Source organism: Miniopterus natalensis, chromosome 9 (genome assembly GCF_054644295.1).
Source record: "Miniopterus natalensis isolate mMinNat1 chromosome 9, mMinNat1.hap1, whole genome shotgun sequence".
In the NCBI taxonomy this organism is placed as follows: Eukaryota; Metazoa; Chordata; class Mammalia; order Chiroptera; family Miniopteridae; genus Miniopterus; species Miniopterus natalensis.
The window spans coordinates 24,515,847-24,533,040 of record NC_142089.1 but is presented as its reverse complement, the minus strand read 5'-3'; the positions used below and the strand labels follow the sequence as shown (position 1 = coordinate 24,533,040).

At 45.4% G+C, this 17,194-nt stretch overlaps 1 protein-coding gene across 6 annotated transcripts in view; it reads left to right on the top strand.

Moving 5' to 3' along the window:
* Positions 1-7,872, top strand: part of FOXJ3 (forkhead box J3) — a 101,106-nt gene extending 93,234 nt beyond the window's left edge. For all 6 annotated transcript variants that reach the window (XM_087820360.1, XM_087820364.1, XM_087820361.1 and 3 more), the window contains 3 exons: positions 201-392; positions 5,229-5,336; positions 6,901-7,872. In XM_087820360.1, the coding sequence (XP_087676486.1) occupies positions 201-392; positions 5,229-5,336; positions 6,901-7,016 (416 nt within the window). In that variant the 3' untranslated portion in view covers positions 7,017-7,872. The remainder of the gene's footprint in view (positions 1-200; positions 393-5,228; positions 5,337-6,900) is intronic.
* The last annotated feature ends 9,322 nt before the right edge of the window (positions 7,873-17,194 follow it).

Here is a 17,194-nt window from a genome sequence, read left to right as displayed (position 1 = left end):
GAGGGTCACAACAAGAGTTCTGAAGACAATTTGGCCACATTTAAAAGAATCAGATTTTGAATAATTTTATGTCGTTCTTCATTTCATGGGCAAATCACTACCAGTGGAAATTTTGAGGGCTGAAAAAACAATTGTCTTGCTATTTTCCTTGCAATATTTACAGAACTGTGCTAACTGTCTTTCTCATGTTTTTCTCATAGGTTTGATGGAGAGTATGAGACAGGCAGACCTCAAGAATTGGTCTTTAGATCAGGTTCAATTTGCTGATCTCTGTTCTTCTCTTAATCAGTTCTTTACACAAACTGGCCTTATCCACTCACAGAGTAATGTTCAGCAAAATGTCTGTCATAGTGCCATGCATCCAACAAAACCCTCCCAGCACATTGGAACAGGTATGGGTTTAGTTGTCTTGATTTTCTCTTTTTCTCATTCATATGAAATTTAGTGACTCTCTGAGGCAGCTTTGTACATTGCTAATGGTGACAGTTATCCATTTATATTTTTAATTTCTAAGAAATGAATGAAAAGGAATGAAATCAAATTATGTATTTAAGGTATATCTTAGAAAAATTAAGATATTATTTTTTGGTCATGATTTATATGACTACTGTTTACAAAGTCTGTTGTAAACTTTGTGACCTTTTAAGTTGTCAAACAAGAATTAAAGGTCTTCAAGATACGTACATTTTTATAAGAACATAGTTATGAAGATAGATCAACTTAAATTTGTATATATTTTCAATGAAAATCTTATTTTGCATATCTTCTAAGAAAGTTAAAGAAAAAGTGAAAGTTTACTTGAAGAGTAGACATAATGTTATGTTTTACTCTGCACTCACAATTGGCGCGCTGTAGCTCCCATCGCATTTTCTTCCTTTATCCTTTATTCTTGTAGCCATCTCCTTTACTCTGGTATTAGTGCCTACAATTTTATTTTCTCAAGTTTCTTTCTGTAGACATTTAATATCCAAGTTCTTTCTCTCTGCATTTTAGTTTCTTGCCTCCTTTTATCCCCACGTTGACTTCTTTTCTGTATGTTATTTTTGTGTCTTTTGATACAATAGAAATCTTCTGTCATCTTTGATGCTTCCATTTTGAGTAGCTTACTTAACGTGAAACTCTCAGTGGCTGTTTGATTTTGGTAACTTATTCTATAAATTATACCATTTAAGGGCCTTGTTCAGTGCCTGCCATGTAGGACATTCTTAGTATTAGCTAAATTTACTCTCTGTGCCAGGCACTAACTTCATTTTTTGATAACTCTTTAGCTCCCCTCCTCCTTTTGTCATTTCTTTCTTGATACCTTCTTAATATATATTTTAAAAAAATTTTTATTGTGGTAAAATACCCATAACATAAAATTTACCGTCCTAATCATCCTTAAGTATATAGTTCATCAATATTAAATATATTCATGTTATGTAACCATCACCACCACTCATCATCATAACTCTTACCATCTTATAAAGTAGATCCTCTATACTCGTTAAACAATACCCACCACCACTGTCCCCATTCTATCTACTGCCAAGCCCCTGGCAACCACCATTCTACTTTCTGTCTCTGATTTTTGTGTTTTTTTTAAAATACATCTTTATTGATTTCAGAGAAAGTAAAGGAGAGGGAGAGAGAGAGATGGAAACATCAATGATGAGAGAGTCATTGATCAAGCCCACAACCCAGGCATGTGCCCTGACCGGGTAGTTGAACCCTGATCGCCTGGATCCCATGTCGACACTCAACCGCCGAGCCACGCCCGGCCGTGCTCTGTTTTTTGATTACTCTAAGTACCTCATATGAGTGGAATCATACAGTATTTGTCTTTTTGTGACTGGCTTATTTCAAGTTCATCCATATTGTAGCATGTGTTAGAATTTCCTTCCTTTTTAGGACTAAATAATATTCCATTGTATGTATATACCACATTTTGCTCTTATCTGTTCATCTATTAGTGAACAGTTGGGTTGCTCCCTCGTGTTAGCTATTGTGAATAATAACACATGGGTCTACAAATATCTTTTTAAGACACTGCTTTCATTTCTTTTGGATATATACCCAGAAGTAGGTCATTGCTTTGTTCCTGATCTTAGAGGAAAAGCTTTTGGTATTTTCACCATTGAATATGATGTTCACTGTGGGATTTTTATATGTGGCTTTTATTATATTGAAGTAATTTCCTTCAGTTTGTACTTTTCTCAGTGTTTTTATCATGAAAGGGTATTGACTTTTATCAGGTACTTTTTCTGCATCAGTTGAGATGGTCATGTGTTTAAACTCTTAGTTCTATGAATGTGCTGTACTACACTGATTGATTTTCATATGTTGAATCATCCTTGCATTCCAGGAATAAATCTCAGTTGGTCATGGTATAAGATCATCTAATGTGGTATTGAATCCATTTTGCTAATATTTTTTTATTTATACTTTTTCTGTACCTGACTATGTATTGGGCACTAGGAAGAAAGAGGTGACGTTAAAATAGCCCTTAATCTCAAGGAGCTCACAGCCCGATAGGTGAGACAGGTCTGTGAAGAAATACAGTCCGATGAGGACTACATTTCTACCACAGGGCTGTGGGAGTAAGACAACGGTCTTGCTAAACTGTCTTGGGCAGATAGAAGAGCTTAACAGAAGACATATTTAAGCTGGACTTTGCAGGATAAGTTGGATTTTACCAGACAAAAGTCTGATCACTTATCATCTCTGCTCAAAACCCTCATTGGTGCCCAGTTTTCTTAGTAAAAACCAAAGTCCTTATTACTCTCTGAATTACTCTCTGACCACACACACATACTCACACTCCTTCTCTCTCTCTCTCTCTCTCTTCCTCTCTTCCCCTCCCTCTCTCTCTCTTCCTCTCTTCCCCCCCTCTCTCTCTTCCTCCCTCTCTCTCTCTCTCTTCCTCTCTCTCTCTCTCTCTCAACATACCATGCACACTTCACCTTCCTTAGGGCCTTTGTACTTGCTCTTTTCTCTGTCTGGAGTGGTCTTGCCCCAGTAGACCCAGGAGTCATGTCTTCATCTTATTCAAGTTTTTTCTCAAAAAATATCTACTCGTGATATCTTCCCTGACCATCCTATTTAAATGACACCTACTGCCCAGCAGCCCTTGTCCCCTCTCCCTGCTTTATTTCTCTCCATAGCATGTGTAACATACTATTTAATTTGCCTCCCCCTCCACCCAAGAATAAGCTCCAAAAAGATGGAGAGTTTTTTTTCATTTCTCTATCCCTGTTGGCTAGAGCAGGGCCTGGCACATAATATTTCTAGAATTTCTGGTCATTCAATGGATGTCTGCTTTCAATAAAGAAGTATATTTTGTGATTAGATTTTTAAATTCTCATAAGTATATTCTAAATGTTATAGGATCTCAAAAATCTCTGGAAACTGCATTGGAAGTTAATTTCTTGCTTAGAAAGTTTAGGTAGACTCTCATTGTTCAGACTGTAATAAGAACACAGGGAAAAAATCGAGTAGTAATGAAAATTTCTCACTGAAAGTTAAAGTGTTAGGAATGTGACAATTTCAAAAGTTAAGGCTATTTGTTTAATGTGGGTATCTATTTATTCACGTAATCCTTGTTTAGTCCCGTAATTCTCTAATTCCTACCCCCTTTCCTGTTTGAAGGTAAGAATTACTAAGCCAAAAAAGAGAAATGAAAATAAAAATAGATTCATCTTAAAAATAAAAATCACATTTTGTCTCTTGATTGTGATTTGAGCTCCTAAAAATGAGTAAAAGAGAGCTAAGATTTTTCAGGGCAGAGGCTGAGAAGTCGTTGGAAAGTGAGTGACCATGTTACTCAGAGTGGCGTGGCTCCTCCAGCCTGGCAGCCTGGTGCGCCCTTTAGAAGGTGCACCCGCCGTGCGTGTGAAGGCTGATCAGCCCCCCATAAGAATTTACTAGCGCTATAACATAGCATAACTTTCTCCTCTTTTTTCTTCCTAAATCTTCAGTATGGTAAATTGGTCAGAGATCTCAGCTCTGACTAAACTTTACTATGAAAGAGCATCATCTTAGGAGGCATTGGCTAGAAGTCGTCTTGTGTTCTGTTTCTGGTTGTTTCATTTTCTTCTGGTCTCCTTTCCGCAGCCACATGAACAGAAATAGGGCTGGATTAGATTGTCTCTGAGGCTGCCACTTCAAGTGTGGGCAGCCTGACTTGCCAGGGGTAGGCACAAACTTGTGAGCGGCCAAATAGTGTGCCCTACCTTGAATATAAAAGGAAGATTTTTCTTCTCTTTTTAGTTTCCTCTGGGAAACCGTTGCTCTTTTCTAGTTGACTAAAGCATTGCAAGAATGCACATGTAATTTGTGTGAAACACTAGAATACATTAGGGAAACCCCTTTTCTGGAATTCCAGATGCTTTGCACAGTGTGAGCAGTATTATGGTTTTTCTTCCCTAGGAGTTACTGGGGGAGGGCACATGACGTTCATTCCCCTTCCTTTCTATTTTGCATTAGGATGCAACATAATTGACATTTTAGAGCTATTACCCTTGATGGCTCCTGTCAAGAAAAATATATTAAGAACCTTCTGAAGTGCTGCTTAAATGAGATCTATGTTTCCCATCTCCACACTTTTAACTAATACATTTTTAATCACATTTGCCTAGTATAGCTCTTTTACCTTGTGCAAATCTCTCCTGTAACTTTGTGCCTCCAGTCACTTTGTTAAGCAGGTAGGGCACACATAGGTCTGCTTTGAGGGTGAGAAAATCCAGGCAATATAGAAACAACTGTTGGTAGAAAGAGTCCATGAGTTAGGAGAACTGGATTCTAGCTGTAGCCCTGTCAGACTGATGTCTCTTTGGGCAAGTCAGCTTAGCCTTTGTGAGTCTCAGTTGTCTCATCCATAAAATAGGGATAATCCCTGTCTTGCCCTCATGTGGGCTTAGCGGGAGGCTCAAATGAAGTGATGAAAATACTTTTGCGCTGTAATGCGTATGTAACAACAATAATAGACATAACTTGCCTGCAAGCTGACAGAGAATTAGAGGCAGTGCGAGAATTAGTACCAGTGGACTCACACCCAGCCTGGGATTGTGTTCAAAACGCCAGCACCACGTTGGCAGTTAGCATCTGAAAGGAGTAAGTTTTCCTTCCCTTTTTCCCTCTCCTTACCTGCTTAATTTAGTTTTAGGTAATAATTCTATTAATATTTAATGCTTGATTTGTTTTACTTATGGTAATATGTTTTTCTTCTTTCTGTGTTTTAATCTGATTAGGAAATTTGTACATAGACTCCAGGCAAAATCTCCCTCCTTCAGTGATGCCACCTCCTGGTTATCCTCATATCCCACAGGCACTCAGCACTCCAGGAACAACGATTACAGGTACTTTGGGGTGTGGTGTGTTGCAGTTAATACTCAGAGTTTAATATTGAAAAGCTTTAGCTGTCCTAACAGTGAATGAGGCTGCCTCAGGAGGGAGCGAACTCTCTGTTAAGGTGGGTGGGGTGCAAAATTCTGGAGAGCTACTTGGTTCCAGTGCTGGTGAAGAGATTTAAGTATCATTTGGTGTTTGGACTGTATGACTTGAAGTTTCTTTTAGCCATGATGCTGTCTGTGATTCTAGGTATTGTCCTGTCCCTCTAAGCGGTTGGGGGCATAGAGCGTGTTCTGGGTTCTTAGGTATCTTTGAGGCTATTTGACTTGGACAGACTTCAGCAGGTTTCAGGAACCTGCTTTGATTAGCTCCTATGTACTCATCCTAATAAAGCTCCCCCAGCTGTAGCTTCCAGGTAGAAGTGCCTTACAGCAGGCGTAAGTTTCAGGAATTACTAGTTCATGAGTTTTCTGCGCTAGGTTCCTAAATGTAGATTGTTAACGTTTAGCAGGGCAGTAGAGGCACATTGTTAGAGGTGAAAGGGGTCTTAAGGGTTATCTAGACGAGGAAATAGAGGCTCAGAAGGGGAGGTAACTTGCCCAGAGCCACCAGTTTGTTAAATGGCCAAACCAAGACTTGAGCTTTGATGTCTGGTTTCAGAGTTCATGATTTTTCTCGTATGCCACGCCACCCTTTACTTAGGCTACTTAAGGTAAAGACAAACAATAATGTGGAGGAGTGGGTTTAAAACCCCAAAAGGACTGTGTGCCAGGCAGAAGTGAAGGAGGAGTTGGGGCCAAGTGACATGTATTCTCTGTCCTCAGTGCTCACCAGTAACTTGTAGGTGGTAAGACAAGGTAGTTGAGACTTGGGAGCTAGATTCCCAGGGTTTGAGTCCTGATGCTTTGACACTTGACAGCTGCCTAACTCTCTTGTCTCAGCTTCCCTGTCTGCAAAGGGGGCCTGAAAATACTACCTAACCCCTAGCGTTGTTAAGAGAGTTAAATGAAGATTGTATGTGAATCACTTATATTAGTGCCCAGCAGATAGTAAGGAATTTATACATTAAAAATACAGGCATTTCTGCCATCCTGTGAGATACTGAAAACCTTAGCATTTTGTAAAATCGTACATGAAAAGTTACAGGGCTTATAAGACAAATAAGATCAAGATCAGCGGCAGAGTTCTTGAAACTTTGTATTCAGAGCACTCACAAAAACTGTCATCAATAAAAATTCCACAGTGGTTAAGGACATACTTAATTCCTAATAAAGGAGTAAATTCTACAAGTAAATAAAGATCATTAAAAAAATAAAACCTGGTTTGGAAGGGGTTTGTCAAAGCTATGGAGATGAGCGCAGAGTGCACCAAAATTGGGGAGCACAAAGCGCATGCCATACTGGTCCGAGAGGAGCGTGGGGAGCGTAGGCATGTGCATCTGCTGCGTCCTCCACAGCGTACTGCGCCCAGCTCTGTGCATGTCGTCTCTGTTCACCAGCTGTTTGGTGGCACAGAAATTGACTTCCTTTCGTCTCTGCTGTGTCACTACTGACACTGCCTGTTTCCTTCCAGGCCACCACGGAGCCATGAACCAGCAGCACATGATGCCTTCCCCAGCCTTCCAGATGCGGCGCTCTTTGCCTCCAGATGACATCCAGGATGACTTTGATTGGGATTCAATTGTGTAGAGCTTGTTTCTGCAAGGCACAGACCCCAGCGCCGCCTTTCTGTCCAGTGAAGGGAAAGGTTTAAGAGAATCCAGTTGAGAAAACAAAGTTGCTAATCACTTTACAATGTTAGCAAAATTTCTTTTGAAGACAATCAAAAAGATTTTAGCTGGATAACTTTGCTTTTATCTGACCCAAACAAATACTACATGTCTGTCTCCCTCCCAGCTCCCCTATGTAGCTCCTAACTGTTGTGTGATTTAAACAGCTTTTGCATATTTGTGTCAATTTGATGTTGACCACAAGTGCCAGACTGATTTTTCAGACAGAGCCTATTTTGCTGCAAGCAGTTTATAGATACATATGTGTAAATATATGTACAAAATTTACTGAAAGGCTTCAATTTTCTAATTGGATTATTAGATCTTGAAAAGAAAGTTACTGTGAGTTTTTATTCCTGGTTAGGCTATTTTCTGCAGGATGCTTTTAACTGATGTGGGCAACTGAAAGGAAATAGTATTTTTCAAAGCCCAGTTCCCCTTATTTAATCTTTTCAGAAATGTGGGTATTGAGTCCTACCCAGTAAGTCAAAGAACCCAGAGTTTGATACGCTCCGAACAGTCCAAAGGGGCAAGTTCTTCCTGAGCAGCATAAAGAACTGACCAAATTTGTTTTGATGCTTGGGGATTGTAGAGTTTATGTTGTACCTTGTCAATGTCTGTTTTCCTAAGTCTGCATTATAACAGCTTTAAAATTTATTTGATTGATTAGAAGCTGGACATTGCTTGGCTCTTTAAACAAATCGATGTCTCCACTTATTTATTCAAAAGTGTTATTTTAATATTTATTGCTACCTTTTGTGAACGCTCAGTTCTAATTGGGTTCATTAAGGAGAAATGGGGTGTCTGAAAGCACAGAATTATTTTTCTTGATAAGAGTTTACAGTCAAGACAATCAGAGGGATTGTGTTGTTCTCATTGTCATCACTCCTCATACCATGTGAGTGTATTTCTCTGTCTTAGCATTCCTGCTGATTGAGACTTATTAGCTAAATAGGATTTTTTCTGGAATTTGAATCAGTTCATTTGGACAACAAATGGCAGGGCATTGTTTATAAAGCAAGTTTCCCCACTCATTCTCTCTCCACTTAGGAAGCACTGACAGGATAGAGCCACACGTATTGCTACGTGGCCTGCTGTGTCTGTTGTCCTGTGTTTCTGAGATTGCATGACATTTGGTCACTGTCTTTGAAATGCAGCCTGCCTCTTAGGGGTTTTATTAGTTGTTGTTTATGATTTTGTTCCATATCATATCACAGTTACTTTGCATGGATTGATTGTCTTAGTTTTATAGTAAAACTAAAAGAAATGAATTGATTTTAAAAAATGAGTAGATTATGATTGGTTCTTTAGACAAAAAACCCCCACAAAAAACCAACAATTTCTTCCAGTTCCAGTGGGGAAATATGTTCCATCAAATCAGGGAGTTAATACCTGCTCACTGGTTGCTTTTTAGCATTTCTAGTCTCTATCAGCCATGCTTAAATCACTTAAATTAGCTTAGTGATTCTGTGGTTGAATAATCTCTACTTGAACTAAACAAACATCTTTGTTTCTATACATGTGTATGTGAGAGTGTTTGAACATGTGTGGGTATTTTTTTTTTTTTTTCAATGGCGTGTTGCCTTGAGTGAATCACTGGGAAGCCAGCCATGGTAAAGGCTGGTGAGGTTGAGGAGAAGGGAAGGGCTTTATGTTCCTGTTGTTTGGACCCTGCTTGGCATAAAAAAGGAAGCTTAGTTCCAGCCCCTTGGATCAGTGAACATCAGAGGATTCTGGAAAGGCAGCCAACAGGCCCCTCTTATATGGATCAGAGGCAAGATGAGCTAGCAGCCTGCACAGTAAAAGCTTGAAAAAAGGGTGTGTTGTGTGTGTGATTTTCAGTAGTCTGCTCAAGTCACTGTTTTCTGGATACCACAATGACTGTTTTGACACTTCTAATTGCTTGGGTAGCAATGCGCACTTTAAACAATTTGGGTATTGGAATGCAGTCTCTTATGTTAAATGATCTGAGTAGAAACCACTGATGAAGATTTTTCAAATTGTGTGAAGCTAATTTCCTACTTGGTAATTATTTACTGATTTGCAGTGATCAATATTTTTGTAAGAATTTAAACTTACCAAGAATGGCACTGGAGGCAGAGCCTCCATCCAGACCCATCCCAACCTTGTGATTCAGTGACCTGGGAGCCCAGGACAGGCCTCAGGGGGCTCCAGCCAGACAGGGCTACCTCGTGAGGTGCAGAGCATCCCTCTAGTGGCCATTTCAGTTGGTAATTGTTAATTCAGAGTAAGTTCTGTCTTGGGCTTAAATTGACTGAAGACTTTTGGGGGAAAAGAATAATAAATGCATATAATCAATTGGGGGTACTCTGTCCAGGAGAATAATCCGACTGGCATTTGTGGCAGTTTTTGAAATGTAAATGTATCCATGCGTGTACTTGTAAATACGTGTCTCTCAGATGTCCTTTGAAGTGGGGGGGGGTCAATTGGGATAATTTCAAATGGAATAGAGTATTTTGATATTGTTCAGAGGGCGATGTGTACATATCTATATTGTATATATGTGATGAAGATGCATTGGCTTTTTGTGCAAACACAATCTGCTCTCTGTACTGCTGTTGGACAGTCAGTGTTTTAATGTTTCTACAGTTTTGCTATTGCACGATTTCATATTTTGCCTCTATGATGAACGGCACCCATTCTTTGTAACTGTTTAGTGCTGTAAAGAAATATTCCAAGTGTCATTAGGATTGTTGCTGCCAGAATTGATATGCATGAATGGCACTTAAAATAAATATATTATGTTAACTCTATAACACTTTATTCATCTGTGTCATTTGCTACAATGAAGGGACTAAGATTGGAGCTAGTCCAGATGCAGAGGCCCCTCAGTCACTCCTTGGGGTCTCGGAGACTCTGTCCCATGTATCGCTGCCTCAGAACAGTTATTGCTGCCATTTACTGCACATCTCACTAGTTCTGTGAACTTGAGAAAGTTAGTATCTCTGAGCCTCACTTTCTTCATTTTCCTCATTTCCAGTGCCTATGAATGAGGACAATAATACCGCCTAGAGTTATAGTGAGATTAATTTACGCATTTAAACATTCAGAACAGCACCTGGAACATAAGTACTCGTGCGTGCCAGGGGCCGCGCTGAGTAGGTCTTGCTGTCCTCACCCTGCAGTGTGGGGCAGGCTGCCTAGTGGCTTACCCAGATCCTTGGTTGGAAAGCGGCCGAGCTGAGGTTTGAATCCAGATCATTTGACTCCATTGTCCTTTTCTTTTACACCATCCTCTGTGACTGCCAAGGGAATTCCCCGTCCCTAGCCTTACCCTTGTCCCAATCTTGCTCCCAGCACTACCTTTCCAGAGAGCTATTTCCAAAGGGTGAGAGGAGCACACACTATACCAGACCTTCCCATGAGGAATCCAAAGATGAGAAGACCAGTTCCTGTCTTTAGGGGATACAGACCTATCCAACCCAGGGAAGGCTACTCGGAAGGTATGCCCTCGCAAGGCAAGGTTTTGGTGGGGAGGACTTGGGTCATGGGGGGACTGGGGCAGTGGTTTAGGAAAGCCTCAGGGCGCATGGGCAGTTGGAGTCTTCAAAGGGTCCCAGGCAGAAGGGAGAAGCTTTGCATTAATACCACTGCTCTGAGCATGAGGGTGGGGGTTGAAGCATGGGAAGAACTGATGGGTTGCTAGGAAGCAACCAAGCACAGAAATCCTCCGAGGTAAGTGGCGGTGTCCCGACTTGACTGATGTGGGAATAGGCTAAGTAGTGGGGAGACCAGCAACACGGTGGCAGTGGACTTGAAGCTGCAGTCTGTCTCGCTCACAGAGAGTGCTTCCCGCCAGTCCATGATCCTGCCCAAGGCCTCATGTTATTTCGAACTTAACCCATACAATGCTGCCACGAAAATTACCTACTGCAATTTTATAGATGGGGAAACTGGCTCAGTTGGGGCCTCACTCCAAAGTTCATTTCCTTTTACCCTCCTGCCCTCCAAAAAGGAATTTTCCCAAAGGGAGAGTGCCTACCTGCCCAGTGTGTGTGTCGCTTGCAGGGGGAGCTCTGTGTTTCTCCCATCGCAGGTGAATCTTGGTCCAGCAGTGCCTCTGAAGGACTATAGTAGGGGGCAGTTAAATATGGTCGCTGTGGGCCGATTCAGGCGCAGGTGAAGTACACCTCTGTGCTGATCAAATGAAAAAGGTAAACAAGATTGTTAAGATGCATGTTTAATTGCCAAGACTTTAGCATGTTACAGTGTGCGAAGGGCTGCTATATACACTGGATGAACCCTTACCAGGTGGATAAAGCAGTCCTGGGAAAACCATGTAAGCTGCAGCATTCATAGAAGGGTTGACTGCTATCTAAATGATTTAGAATTGCAGAACTGTCTTGAAAGTTTCCAGCTAAAAGGGGCTTTAGAAATCATCTAATACAGTTCCCACATTTTGCTGTTGAGAACCTTGAGACCCAGAGAGGGAAATGACTTGCTCAAAGTCGTACAGCTAATTGGAAAAATTGAGGGAAGGGGAGGAGTGGAGAACTTCATTTACCTGACAGACATTTAAAATTCCTACACACATTGTTGTACTTGATGTACACAGAACCCAACACTGTAGAATACTGTTACTGACCCATTTTACAGAAGAGGAAGCCACTTGAGGGAGTTAAGTCTCAAAGCAGCTGCATCCTGAATGTATTCACTCAAAGTAGACAAATTCAGTTATACACATGGCACAAAAAGAGAGACAGTGGAGATCTTAAGTAATGTAATGAGTGCCTGGGATGAACATGCCCCTCAGTGAGTGTAAGATGGAATATTCAAACCCGAGACCCTAACAGGTATCTGCTTCCATGCACCTCTGTGTGAGCATCTCACTGCTGAGTATGAGCAGTGGATAAAGATACCCATGGTCTGTGCTTCATCGGCCTTGCAAGCCAGCTACTTGAAAGACAGACTATAACCAAGAATTAGAAAAACTGACCACACTGGACTTTGAAACATGGCGTGTTTATCCCCAACATGGTGTCTTCCTAAAGGATTTTCAAGAGTGATTTTGAACTTACCTCCTGGCATCTCTCTCTCCATATGACATGTGACTAGTCAACATGCAAAGCACAAGCTTGGTAAGTGGCTGCAACAGGGCCAGAATTCAGTTCAACCTCAGGTCAGGCTGTCTCTGAATCCCAGCTCTCAAGCAATGCCCCTAAGCTACGCTGACCCCTGAAGTACAGAATAGGACAGCTAGCTACCGTTTATTATTTGTTACTTAATTTGTGTGGTAGATGCTATTATTATTATTAACCTCATTTTGCAAATGAAGAGTCTAAGCCACAAAGAGATGGAGTCACTTTCCCAGGGTCATGCAGCTCGTAAGTGGTAGAAGTAATAGTAAGAGCAGCAGCAGTGGAGCTAGGATTTCAAACCTTGGCCTTCCAGCCCAATGTCTACACTGTCCTCCACACTATGTTGTTAGTTCCTTGGCGCTATTACCTGAGCTACTGGGCTGAACGAGGGCCTTAGACCAGCGATTTTCAACCGGTGTGCCCCCCAAAATTTTAAGCCATGCAGTACTTGTTTAGTCAGGAGCACTGACCTCTTTTCCCTTAGAATCTTATATTGTCAGAAAAATGACAACAGCCAACACAACAGTAGCCGTCCATTGTGAATGAGTAAAAAGTATACCATTTTTTGGGTCAGATTGGCAAAAAATATAATGTATATTTTAGTAATTAGTTTATGTGTGCTATGAGATAAAAAAAGTATTTTCTGCCTTAGTCCAAAGCAATGAGGCTGCAGTGAGCAAGGGCGGCCGCCAGAGGGCGGGGCTGCCAGCTGTGTGCCTTTCTTCTGTTGGAAGGTTGCCTTCATCGTTGGCGCTGTGCTCCCTTTCTCTGCAGCCCGGAGCTGGGTGCTCCTACAGACTGGTAGGGACCCGAGTGGCCAGCCCTCAGAATCTTCCTATGAACCAGAGCTTGCTGGAGAGAGCCAACGAGCCCCTTTAGTTCTCAGCAATAAACATATTGGCAGGGCCCACTTCAGAGCTGCCTCCGAGCCTGCAGCCCCAGCCCAGCCCTCCTGATGCCCAGTGCCCCTCTACTGCAAGATTAGGGCAGGAAGGCCACCCCACCATCAACCCCAGACTCTGAGTCTCCCAAGGCGCTGCTTTTCTGGGACCAGTTTAGTCTGGGACCGGCATTGCTGACCCTTGCCCTCCAGCCCTGCCTCTGAGCCTCAGCGGGCCTCGGTGTCCCACACACTCGCACACCGACTCCTGTGGCCATCACAAACGTGATTGTTGCCACTGGTTGCCAGGGCCTCCACCCAGTACTTGACAGATACTATCTCGCACTCTTAAGTGTCCTGTGAGATTGCTGTTATTACCTTCCTTTTCCTGCTGCATGTTGCCACTCAGAGAGGTAAAGTCATTGCCCAAGGTCACAGCCAGTGAGAGGTTGCTGAGACGACAGACACCCAGGTCCGCCCTACCCCGGTCTCCTTTTCCCACTGAGGCGTATTGCTTCTTCCACAACACTCCCCAGTTGCCCTTGACCTCCCTCAGGGTCAGTTACCGCACCCTATCATGCCACCCCACCCGACCCCAGCATGGGCCTCAGCTGATGTCACTGTGGGGGAATGACGCCCCTCACAGTGCAGCTCCCAGGAGGTCAGAGAGGCAACTTCCCCTCCCAGATAATGGCAATAAAGAGATTTGAGGACACTTCCCACCCTTCCTGTGCCTGAGTAGCACTCACAGGCAGAGGCTTTCCTGGGAACAGTCCTCTGGTTCCCAGTCCGTGTGAGAGTGTGCGAGTGCATGAGCTGTGTGACTGTGGTGTGTTTGATTGTAAGTCAGGGTCATTGCAGGTGGTTGTGTGACTGTCTGATTGTGCCCATGAGGCCTGGTGTATGTGCGAGACTCCGAGTGAGCCCTTGAATGTGTGTGCTTGTGTGATTAAGTGTCTGCGGCTGGGCGTGTGATTGTGTAGCCTGTGTAACTGTGACTGTGTGCCTTGGTGTGTGTGTGTGTGCTCGTAAGCTATAGACAAGAGAAAAAGCAGGCTGCCCAGAGGGAGAGAGAGAGCTCTTCACTCAAGCTCTGGCTCCCTCCTCCCTTCTGCTCTGCATTAGCCATTCCCGCCTTCAAGGGCCCAGGCCCCTGGACACTTGCTGGGATAGAGCTGGGTTTCCGGGCACTGTCAGGGTTAGGCCCTGTGAGCGAGTACCACACAAGTAAACTCTTCCCCCTTCCATCACACCCCTGCCTTGCCCCTGCCACTGCTACTGTAGCCCTTTGAGCTGGATCCCTGATCTACCCACAACTGCTCCTGTCCCCCAGGCAGCCCCTACTCTGTCCCCCCAAAACTTCTTGGCCAGGCCAGCAGCTGGTCTACTGTGAGCTGCCAGCCTTTGGGTGAGTGTGGGCCCTGCAGGCCCCAAAGGCCAGAATAATACACGAGGCAATGGAAAGAACACAGACTGCAGTCAGAAGAACCTAGAATTTCATCTGGGCTAGACATTGCCCTCCCGAGCCTCAGTTCCCTCATTTGTAAATGGGATGAAATGTCTTACGTCACAGTGCTGATGAGACTGTCCGTGAGGTGGTCAGCAGTCAGATAGAAGGCAGCCAGCGTGGGTCTGGCACTGCTTAGGTCCCAAGGGCTGGTGTTCCCGTCTCTGTCCACCACCCTCCCAGTCTTGTCTTCCACATGCCATCTGTTGCCATGTGGCCAAGACCAGTTGGTTGTCCTCTACACCATCCTTCCAATCACCCCCTCACAGGGCACTTCTCCCTGGACAGCAGCCATGCCCACACAGCTGGCTCTCTTTCTAAATCACAGCCCTTCTCGTGATCTTCCCTGCTCTGAAAGCTCCCATGGCTTCCCACGCTCACCTGGTTAAGGGCAGACACCCTAGCCTGGCATTCAAAGCCTCCTCCTCGGTCTGCTCACCACAGCACCTCTCAACATGCTCTGCTTCAGCCCATCCGCCTCCCTTCCTGTCTGTGCTTCCTGCGGCCAGGCCTTTGCCCTACAGGCCCGTCTCTGTGGATCCAAATCTTCCCATTGTTCGGTGCCCAGTTCAGATGCCACCCCCACCTTGTCTGTCAAGCATTCTTGAAACTGGCTGCAGAGAGGCCCTCTCTCCTGGCTCCGGTAAGCCCTGCACAGAGCGTGGAATCTGTGCCCACGCTCTCCCCTCCTTCTGGCCTATGGGCTCTGGGGCACGTGCAGGGAGCTCAGCTGTGTCTCTTCCCCTCCCTGACACCCTCAGGTGTGGAAGGTTGTCTCCGTGGCCAGTGCCCAGAGCAGACTGGGGCAGAGGGCAGGGGGCAGGGGGCGGGGGGAGGAGGGAGCTGCTGCCCGCTGGGTGGGGAGCAGATGGCGAATGGAGCTCTCCACAGCTTCATCCTGGCAAGGCCTTGGAGATGTGAGGTGACACCGCTGAGCAAACAACAGGACACACCCTCCGTCCACTCCCCAGCTGCCCCTGGGAGCATCAAGGGGAAGAGCCTGCTCACCCCAGGGCCCGGGGAGAGGAGGGAGCCCTGCACCCCAGCCTGGCTTAAACCAATAGGCTTCCGGTTCTAACTCAGCCGTCACGTTCTGCGTGACATCGGGCACCGTCTTCCGAGGGCCTGGGTGCCCACCTACCCCCGGGGTCTGAGGCAGTGCTGCCCACTTCCCCTCCCCCTTCCCTGATGCTGGGCCCAGGAGAAGCGTTTCTTCTGCACTCATGAGAACTGGCTTCTGTTCCGGAGTTTGCAGCTTTGTGACCGCCGCGGCCACCAAGTCCCCCGGGCAGTGAGTCTGGAAGCTGTGCCTTCCTCTCGGTGAAGGCGGCCCCATGCTCCTGTCCGCCTTCCTGCTGGCTGGGTGCCCTTGTGCATCGTGCTACCAATGCGACCGTACAGGGCACCTCCGAGTGCGCCCTTGGGAACGTCATGGTTTCCTAACCTCTCCCTGGGCCTCTGAGCGTCAGTTTACCCATCTATTGAATGGGGTTCCACAGCTGTTTCTTCAGTGCTCCCAGAGCTGTTAGGAAATTCACAGTCGTTGGAATGTCTCCCGCAGGCATCGCGGGGCTTTCAGAGGAGCCAGAGGCTGTGATGGCCTCCAGGACATGTTTACATGGAGGGTGGAGAGGCTGTGAGATGTGGGCCACACTCTCTTCAAGGTCACACAGGTCAGCGTGGGCTCTCACCTCGGCTGGGTTCCAGGCCTTTCCTACCGGGGTCAGCGGAGGCGCCAGCCTGCGGGGAGTAGAGCCAGGCCTAGGGGGGCTGGTCTTAGTGGACACTGGGACCATGTTACCATCACCCCAACACAGGAGTTAGATAGCCTCGGGGCTGAAACGCACAGCATCTGCCTCCTCACCAAGATCAGAGGGCGGCCGGCGGCAGGGAGCCCTGAGCAGCTGCTGGGGGTAGGGCGAGGGCTGGCGGGACAGCCGGGCTGGGGCTGGCTTCCACACCTGAGTAAAGCACTCGGCCCAGAGCGAGCAAACGTTCTTGGCTCTTGTTAATGTGCTTATTACAAACCCCGCCGCACTCCCATCCCCTGAGGGCTCAGGATCACCCCTAAGCGTCAGCCTTGTGTGAATTCTGGGGCCACGATGGAGCAAGACAGAGCTCTGCTTTCAGGACCTGAAGGACAGCAGGCAAGACACTCAGCTGCCAAGTTTTCTAGTGGAGAGTGTAGGAGGCCGGTGGAGCCCAGGGGAGGGGGAGACAGTCCTCACCCAGGCTGGCTGGGGCTGAGCATCGGTGAGGAGACTTCCAGACAATCTGAAATTCACACTGTAGGTGTTATTGTCTCCATTTTTCAGATGCAGAAACTGAGGCTTGGAAAGGTCACAGATGAAGCTGGACAAGACCCAGGGTCTCCTGGCTCCAAAGCCGGCGCTTTCTCACCCACAGCACCCAGGTCAGGGCCCTTCTTCCTGTCGCTCCTGGGAGTCCTGGTTGAGGGTGAGCAGGGGGCTGCTCATGAAGGGCCTTGAATCCAGGTGTCTTCTGGTTTCGGGCGGCATAATGGGTTTTCAGGTGGGGAGGCGGGTCGTAGGGATAGCACAGCCCAGAGGGCTACGGAGGAGTGCGAGTTTGCAGGAAGAGGTGGCCTTGGA